Source organism: Asparagus officinalis, chromosome 1 (genome assembly GCF_001876935.1).
Source record: "Asparagus officinalis chromosome 1, Aspof.V1, whole genome shotgun sequence".
In the NCBI taxonomy this organism is placed as follows: domain Eukaryota; kingdom Viridiplantae; phylum Streptophyta; class Magnoliopsida; order Asparagales; family Asparagaceae; genus Asparagus; species Asparagus officinalis.
The window spans coordinates 49414192-49424329 of NC_033794.1; the positions used below are offsets into that span (position 1 = coordinate 49414192).

Here is a 10138-nt window from a genome sequence, read left to right on the forward strand (position 1 = left end):
GATTATCAACAAGTAATCTCTTTTGTCATAGCGTTGTAAAGATCATTGTCTTATAATCTTCGTCTTGGCTCCTTGAGAATATGAGAGTCGTCAGATTGTAACTCCCGATGTTGATTGTGAATGCTGTTGAACTAGAGCTCTCATCGGTTGTCGTGAAGGTCGTCAGATTGTAACCTTCAGCGATCTACGTGAAAGTCTTCAAATTGTAGCCTTCTGGAAGTCGTCAGATTATAACTTCCATCATCGGTGTTTGATGGGGGATAAGCTATCTATTGTGATTTTTAGACAGCCTACAGCTATCTTTCAATAGTCATGTCCCTACACTCATGAGAAAAATGGTATTGCCGAACGTAAACATCGTCATATTCTCGATACCGCTCAATCCATGCTCATTTCTTACTCTATTCTTCGTCGTTTCTGGGCTGAGGTCATTCTCACTACTACTCATGCCATTAATATTACTCCATCTAGCTCTCTTTCTGATACTACTCCTCATAGTCGTGTTTATACTCATCCTCCCCGTTATGATTTGGTCCGCGTTTTTTGTTGTCGCTGTTTCGTTCTTCTGCCATCTCACGAACATGATAAATTGTCTCCCAGAGCTGTTCTCTGTGTCTATTTAGGAATTAGTTAGAAACATCGAGGTTATCGTTGTTATGATCCTGCATCTCGTCGAGTTTATATATCTCGACATGTTCAGTTCGAAGAGGATTCTCCATTTTATTCTGCTTTTGATGATTTCAATTTCCTCCACACTACTGGTCGTTCTTCTCCGCCAGCTACATCACCCACTTCCTTACCTCGGTTCTCCTTTTAAGATCTCCCTAAAATCTCTCCATCTCCTTCTGTTGACTCTCCCTCACCCGAGCCTTCTCTTCTACCATCTAATCCCTATCCCGTAGTCATGACACTCACTCTAGAAAACACTGTTGACCTCCATGCACCTGCGCCAGCATCTCCCTCACCTGAGGTTCCTCTTGTTCTTCGTCGAGGCAAACGCCCACATGTCATGCCTGCACGGTATACTTCAGTTACGTCTATTCATTTATCTTTCATAATTTTTTTGCTATCATTCATACTACAATTGAGCCAAAGTCATTTCAAGAGGTCGTTCAATTTTCAGAGTGGCGACAGGCTATGGTTAAGGAATTTCAGGGTTTTTAATAAACACATACCTGGGATGTTGTTCCCTGTCCCCCTGGCATCTCTTTAATAGGTAGTAAATGGTTTATAAGGTCAAGTATCATCCTGATGACACCATTGAACGTCAGAAAGCTCGTTTAGTGGCTCGAGGTTTTACTCAGCAATAAGGTATTGATTATGAGTAGACCTTTGCTCCTATTGCTCAGATGCCCACCGTTCGTACTCTTCTTGTAGTCGCTACTGCTCATCGTTGGCCCTTATACCAGATGGGTATCAAAAAAGCTTTTCTTCATGGCTCTTTATCTGAGATAGTATATATGCAACCGCCTCTAGGGTCCAATATTCTTACGGGACATGTATGTCTCCTTTGCCATGCTATTTATGGTCTTAAGCAGGAACCCCGTGCTTGGTTTGAGTATTTTCGCGATGTCGTGCTCAAGGCGGGCTTTTTGGAAAGTCATCAAGATGCTTCTCTGTTTGTTCGAACTATATCGCGTAGCAGGGTTTTATTACTTATCTATACAGATGATATGATTATTACAGGTGATGATGTGATCGGTATACAGTACGCAAAATCTCAGTTGCAACAACTGTTCCATATGAAGGATCTTGGATCTCTTCGGTGTTTTCTTGGTCTAGAAATTTCTCAATGCCGACAGGGTGTACTACTGTCTCAACAGAAGTATCTCTCGGATATTCTAGATCGAGCTGAGCTAACTGACGATGCAACTATCGATAATCCACTCCAACAGAATGTTAAACTTTGCTCTACTTATGGTGAATCTCTATCTGATCCTACCTGATATTAACATCTTGTTGGCCAGTTGGTCTATCTGTGCATCTCTCGATCAGATATCTCTCATGCTATTAGCATTGTCAGTCAATTTGTTAGTGTCCCACATTCTGTACACTATGCTGCCTTATTACGGATTCTTCGGTATCTCCGGGGTACTAGCACTCACTCTCATCTGTTTCCTGCTACATCCAAGTTAGAGCTTTGTGCATATTCTGATGCTGATTGGCCTGGTGATCCTACTACCAGAAAGTCTACCACATGTTATTGTATATTTCTTGGCGATTCCCTAATTTCCTAGCGGAGTAAGAAATAAGATGTTGTTGCTCTTTCCAGCACCGAGGCAGAGTATCGTGCAATGTCCACAACAGCTAAAGAGATTATTCATCTTCGTTGTTTTCTCGGTGATTTCGGTATTTCTGTTACAACTTCTACTCCTCTCTACTGTGATAATAAGAGTACAATCCAGATTGCTAATAATCCAGTATTTCATGAGATGACCAAACATATTGAGATCGACGCTCATTTTGTCCGTCAACAAGTTATCGAGGACAAGACAATTCTACTTCCTCATGTCTCATCCGCTGACGAGCTTGCTGATTTCTTCACAAAGGCCTTACCTGTTCATCGGTTCTAGTTTCTTGTACGCAAACTTCGTTTGATCCAACATGAGTTTGAGGGGGGCTGTTGATAATAGTGTATTGTAGTGGGTTTTAGTCCCACTTTGGCTGTGAGAACACACCTCAAGGGAAATTTAACACTTGTAAAGCTACTAATCTCATTGTAATGAACATCTTCCTCCTTACAGTTCATAACATTAAGACAAAGTATAGTAGGAAATGTTGCGTGTTCCCTCGCAACACATCATCTTTCGTGCCGTGACGATGATTGTGAGTAATAAGTTCTGAAATTTATTTTCTCGTTTATTGGATATATAACTAAGTATTTAGGGGTGGTAAATATCTTTAATCAGATTCTTTGTCGATTCATACTTGTCAAACTCATGATAAATCCATTTATTTGTCTGAGTCAAGGACGAGCTTGATCCGTATTCAGCTTAAAATTTGGACCGTATGCATTTTAGCATGGCTATCGGCAAATCGCCAAACAAGTTATTTTTAAAATGTGCTAAGGATTAAACTCATGATCAGTTCATAGATGAGCATACGTGTATTGTCGACACTCCAATGACCAGACACAACTGTAGATTATATTTGAGCTGTAGTTTTGAACCAGCTAATTGTCACTTAATTTAGCTGTCTTATTTTTAAGAAATAGTTGATTTTCATTTGAATCAAACCAAGTTAACGAGCTCGAGCCCCTTTATCCTTGCGTTGGCTTATTTATTATACAGATCAAGACGATTTGACTCGTACCCATTTTATATAAGACTCTAGTTTCACGTCGGGTTTGGGTCAACTTCATCATGTTGAAGAGATACGCATCCTAAGTAGTTCAACCAGAGTTCAGTTTTGCTTGGATCCATAGTCATTCAACCATTGGTGGTTTCATTCCATATAGAGCATGACAAGATTGCTTCTATTGTAGTTGTCAGCCTGTAGCTGCTAACATTATAGTAGTATTGGGCTAAGTTTTGGGCCACAAGAAACGGATAGGAATCCTCTAAATCCTTGACTGTATAGAAATCCTGCAAATTATTTAGATGAACTAATGATATCTCTTTATCATAGGATCCCCTTGAAAAATATTACCTTTTTTTTTTTGCGTGCGTTACGTTAAAAAATTATAATCGCAAAGGGTCTCTTTACAATTAAGAACGTAGAGAATCCAAAGCCGAAGAAAATTTGTTTGTGAACGCAAAAATAGGCTTAGTCTCCGCACGCTTGCAGGCTGTGTTAACTCGTCCATTAGATCGGAGATGGTAGGTAGGCTACGGCGAAAATCACTTGGTTCCTTGCAAAGTTCAAGTACTTGTCACGAGAGAAATTACAAATGTTGTGTCTTATGCCTGACCCCATATTGCTTAAGATATACTAGGCTCAAATTGAATCAGGATATATCAATCAAATTTCACAGAGATCAAACGGTAAATAAGAAGAAGATTATTTGCATGGAGAAACATGACTCAAACATAAAGAACATGACAACAAAATCACAATCAAAGGGCCGAACCAGATGGAGACAACATATATAGACTGAGAAATGAGATGAGATAACATGAACTACAGAGTAACTCGAGGTTTTCGATCCACGACTACTTTCTCATCTAAATCGACAAGTTTGATGCCAAACATGTGGTCTCATCTCTTGCTCCTAAGCCTGTCATTATCCTCAATTTCGCCACTGAGAAATTTGCTTGGATCAGCTGTAGCTTGTTGACTAAATGCCACTGTATGACATCTATTCTTGTAATGTGCATTTAAAAAAAAGGATGCCTGAGAGGGACCGACGACAAAATTAGTCATGACCACAAAAAAAAATATCAAAGAAGACAGAATTGAATACAAGATAATAGACGCGGAAATTTTTTTTTATAATACGACTCATAAATTGGTTAAATGGCTAGCAAAATGGATGAAAATCCTTTGTTTCAAGGAAAACAAGCAGTAGAGTAATACAAAATCAAATTGATTTTGTGTAATCCAAAGCCTATGGACACGAATGATACAGGTAAAGCAGAAACAAAAGTGATAGCTTCTTTTACACTCTTCATTAAATAATCGATCAAAAGCCTAAATTATATTCACAATTTGGGAAAACAAAAACACGTTAACAAAAATTAACATCACGTAACATAGATAACAGCCACCAGAAAAAAAGTCATTGATAATAACCTAGAATAAGAGTCTAAATCTAGTGTTTCAGCTTTTAAAGCATTTGGATCATGTCATAGTTGTATAATTAATTCACATGCCCACTGATGATATCTCCAAGAGGACAAAGGTCTAAGTTTGATGCCGGAGATGTCATTCTCACCCTATCTCCTCAAATTTCATCAGGGAATATTTGTTTGGATCAGCTATAGTTTATTGATTCAATTCCAATGTCTATTCTCGTACATATTACTTAAGCATGAAAGGATGGAAAAAGATGTCACATGCCTAAGTAATATCATCAACAAAAATAACCATGATCACAAAAGAATAGTTAAAAAAAGAATGGAATAGAAAATAATAGATATGGAGGTTTATTTTAATACAATTCATATATTGGTTATATGGCTATCAGAATGGGGGTGAAAATCCTTGTTTCCAGGTGTAGGATCCGGATAGGCATGACATAGTCAGCGGGAATAAAGGAGCCATAGAATTATAACAACGAGTTTAGGGTTTACCAAACGGATCTTTTTTTGTAGAATCAGCACGGTCATCTTGATCAAACGCCAGGAGGGTCACCCCACCGTTGATATGGCTAAAAGCCCCTGCACATCACTTCGCAACTAACACGTTAATCACGAACTGAAAAAGGAGATGACGACTAGTACTATTTATTTTCTATAATTCTCAATGTAAAACCCTCACTTATATATATAGAGTAAGGGAGAATATTATCTCTAATCAAAGTAGAGATATAATCCTTTCTATATAGAATTAAGAAGAGATTAGATCCTTGAACCAATCTGGGTCAATTCGCCCACACATTTGGGCAGACCCTACTATTTAAACAAGCTCCAGGAAAACAAGCATTGAATTCATGTAAGCTAGTCTAAGATAACGAACCAAAATGTCTTAGAAGTAATTTGAATCATGTAAATGTCGTCTACTTTGAGTCACACACCCATTGATAAATCTCCAAGAAAAAACATAAAATGTCTAAATTGGCACAACATAAGATGAGGGAAACTTCAAATGTCCAACTGTTTTGTATCAACTCCAGATGATTCACAAGTCACAACTAAGAATACATGCATGCGTAGTTATCTATATGTAGAATTCTATATAGGACTGCAAGATTATGTAATGCGTTACTTATACCCATCATTACTTATACCCATCAACATGCATGAATCCACACTTATCTATATCATTGATGTAATATGAATACAAAGGACCAGCATGTATAATTTTATGTACCCAATAATCATTACTCTTACAGTAAACACTCCATATCCAATATAGAACATTATGCCTTATTGCATTCTGGTTAGAAATTAAATAAGTTAACCAAATTCATCGAAAAGGAAATTAGGCTGTCTGGTGTCCAAAATTGCCTAAGTTAGGAACCCATTACAGAAAAAAAATCTTAACTATTCTGGTAGGCAGTATACCTTTAAAAGCAAAAACAGAAGAAGACAGAAAGAAAAAGTCTATAAATTTCATCACAAAAGCCACTATTTTCAGAAACCTAATTTCCCCATTCCTATTGCCAAGGAGGTCAAAATCTCTACAGCCTCATATTTGACAAACAGATAAACAAACTTTGAATCCCTCCCACTCCTCCTCTCCTCCACACAAACATCATTGAGGAGCATAGACACTATTGGTTCTGCCCCTTCTCCCTTGAAAACAAACGCAGAATCATGTAACCCCAAAAACCCAAATCCTGATTTTAAACCAGCCTCAACAAAATCACAAAAACATGGAGAAGAAAGGGACAATTCTAATGCAGAGGTTCGAGCTTGGCCGAGTCCTTGGTCAAGGGACCTTTGCAAAAGTGTACCATGCCCGTAAACTATCATCAGGCCAGAGTGTGGCCATCAAGGTCATCGACAAGGAGAAAATTCTACGAGTTGGAATGATCGACCAAATCAAGCGAGAAATCTCGGTAATGCGATTAGTACGCCATCCTAATGTCGTCCAGCTCTACGAGGTGATGGCGAGCAAAACCAAGATCTATTTTGTCATGGAGTATGTTCGAGGAGGTGAGCTTTTCAATAAAGTTGCTCGGGGTCGCCTCAAAGAGGATGCTGCCCGAAAATATTTTCAGCAGTTGATTGGCGCCATTGATTTCTGCCATAGTCGCGGTGTTTATCACCGTGATCTTAAGCCAGAGAACCTCCTTCTTGATGAGAACGGTAATCTCAAGGTGTCAGATTTTGGATTGAGTGCTCTTGGTGAATCTCGACGCCATGACGGGCTTCTACATACTACTTGCGGGACCCCTGCCTATGTGGCGCCAGAGGTTATTAACAAAAAAGGTTATGATGGTGCTAAGGCTGATGTATGGTCTTGTGGTGTTGTTCTTTTTGTTCTGATGGCGGGTTTTTTACCTTTTCATGACTCGAATCTGATGGAGATGTATAGAAAGATAAGCAAAGGAGATTTCCGGTGCCCCCAATGGTTGGCTCCTGAAGTCCGAAGACTTCTCATCAGAGTACTTGATCCAAACCCCAACACAAGGATCACTATTGCCAAGCTAGTAGAGAATCCATGGTTTAAAAAGGGATTTAAACCAGCAGAACCACCACGTATACAACCTGTTGATAGCTTGGGAGATATCAGAAGGGCCTTCCCTGAAATTTCTGATGACGAAGGAAGTAGTCATAGCAAGGAGGAAGAGCCTAACACGACGATGAAACGCACGAACTACAATGCATTTGACATCATCTCCCTTTCTCAAGGGTTTGATTTGTCAGGACTTTTTGAGAAGAATGGGGAAAAGTCAGAGTCTAGGTTTACGACGCAGAAGTCTGCATCTGATATAGTGTCGAAGTTGGAGCAGATTGCAGAGCACGAGAAGTTCAAGGTGAAGAAGGAGGATGGAATGGTGAAGCTTCAAGGGAGCAAGGAAGGAAGAAAAGGGCAACTGGGGATTGATGCCGAGATTTTTGAGGTTACTCCGTCATTTTATGTGGTGGAGGTGACAAAATCTTCAGGAGATACTTTGGAGTATCAACAGTTTTGCAAAAAGGAACTGAAACCTTCTCTTAAGGATATTGTTTGGGCTTGGCAAGGCGGGGAGCAGGAACAATTCTCATCTGAGTCACAGAATACTCAACCTTGATCTCCAGAGAGCAAAAGAAAAAAGGGGGGAAAACAGAAAGTTTTTGTATTGTGGTTCGTTCTAATTTTTTTAGGCTTCTTTATGTTTTTTCTTATTCCATTTTAACTGCTTCCTCTTCTGTCGTCCCTTTGTTTCTTGCTAAAGAGGTATATATATTTTTTTTTCTTTCAGTTTCTTGCCATCATGATACATAGTTTTTCTTCTTCTTTTTCTTATGTTTCCTTTACACTCATACTTTTGATCATTTTACCATTAGTTTGTGATTGGGCTTGGAAAATGTAGAGGTTGATTGCAAAAGCAATATATTTCAGGAAAAAAATCATGTGTTACTATATAATTTGATAACCTTGGAAGGTGTGGCTAAATGTTTCTACGTTGCTTCCTAATTTCCAGAGCTCATGCAAATCTGGAGCACTGTTTGATGTATATTGTTGAGATTAGTTGTCATATAAGCATTAATTTGTAATAGAACCCAGATCATGTGCAGTCATATTACATAAAAATAAAAAAGATAGTGCAAGATTATAAACACAAATGTTGTATGCACACGAGCACAGAGACATATTTAAGAAGGAAAGAAAGCAAGGTCTTCCACTCTTTGAGCCTCTTGTGCCCTAAATGGTATACCCCATATCATAAAATCCTAATTGTAAATATGCCAAATACCGAAGTTATTACTGCTCAAATGGAACCTCAATCTGACTTCAGAAGGTGAATTTGTGGATTGAAGGACAACCATACTTCCTTTATAGTTTAATTAGGACATTGACAGCCCCAAAACCAGAGTATACAACTATTCCTATCCATCTATATATGAAGAGTACCACATATCCGCTAGCGAAAAGTTTAAAATATTTCTACTGACAACGGATCATATATGATCTACTCCCCACAAAAAATCCTTAGCTCGGCAAGTGAAGATGAATTCCAATAATGTTGTCGTATAAACACAAGCCCTTCTACAGCAGATCCTGTCAGAACTCATAAGTTCTCCTACTATTCCAAATAAAACCGTACACTGTTGTATTACTTGAATGTATCCTATCTTACATTGAATTGAGGCCAACCCTCGAAACAATCTTTTAAACCAAAAGGTAGCATTCACTCTAATACCCTGGATATCTACAAAGATTAACTAGCTAATCATAGTAATGTATTCAAACCATAATGTTAAACAACTAGACGAGATACCCATAATGTTATCAATGATGCAAAATCTCAAGTTCAATTCGAATTGTTCGATTCATCAACAAGTATAAAAACTTTCATTCACTCAATTGACAGTTACACGTCATGGAAGAGCAAAAAGATTAAATTTTCAGAACAGGAACTGAAACCCTATCCTAAAATTTGCAAAATTCTTTTTTACTTGGCGATTGCTCCATTGGCTGTTTCGGCAGCGGCTGAAGGGTTCTGAGCTTCTTCGGCCGCCTTGATTGCGGCTTTGCGCTCGTAATCTCGATACAAATTAATACCTTTTGTGCAAATCACTGAAGGAGGAAAAGGGAGCACAATTAGATGTAAATTTGTTGGGTTATTTTTTCAGGGTCTAGATAGAAAGAGTACCTCCAGCGCCGACGAAGTAGAGGAAGCGGACGAGCTTTGATCCCACTTCTTCGTTCACCATGGCGATAGATTGGTGATGATGATGATGACGATGATGATGATCAGATACTGGAATCTGAGTTCAGTTGAGAGATGAACAAAGGGGAAGAAAGACTGAATATCAAACATAGCCCTCACTTTGCACGATTATCAGATAAACCCTCATAACTTTCAAAATATCGGTAAATCTCCCTTTACTTTACGGATTTTCAGAAGAGTTTTTACATCAAAACCACATTTACTTTTGTCCAAATTGATACTTATCACTTTTAAAAAAAATATAAATCATATTTACTTAGTAATATGTTTGCAATGTCACATCTATTTTTATTGTTCACCCATGAAAAATTAGATTTTCCCGTTTTACCCCTCTTCTTCCTTACAACCCCTAACCCTAACCTCAGTGTCATCCATCCTCCTCTTCTACAAACTCTAACCCTAACCCTAACCCATAGCTGCCACCTCCCCAAAAACCGTAACCCTAATTCATAGTCGCCACCTCCCCCAAAACCCTAACCATAATCCTAGCTCCCATCTCGGAAGGAATGAGAGATTGGAAGGTTGGGGATGAGGGGGGAGGACGAGAGGGAGGGAGAGAGGAGTCGGGGAAGGAGGGAGAGGGAAGATAGGGAGAAGAGGAGGATGAGTAGACTAGGGTTAGGATTTGTGACGAAGGAGATGAAAATGGTGAGG

At 38.8% G+C, this 10138-nt stretch overlaps 1 protein-coding gene across 1 annotated transcript; it reads left to right on the forward strand.

Moving 5' to 3' along the window:
• On the forward strand, positions 6162-8010 carry LOC109823901 (CBL-interacting protein kinase 5-like). Its single transcript, XM_020390344.1, has one exon. It carries the CDS (start codon positions 6476-6478, stop codon positions 7838-7840), a length of 1365 nt encoding a protein of 454 aa, XP_020245933.1. The 5' UTR covers positions 6162-6475; the 3' UTR covers positions 7841-8010.

What these genes read in the sequence shown, in the direction of transcription:
- LOC109823901 (XM_020390344.1), top strand. Translation starts at nt 6,476, where the DNA reads ATGGAGAAGAAAGGGACAATTCTAATGCAGAGGTTCGAGCTTGGCCGA.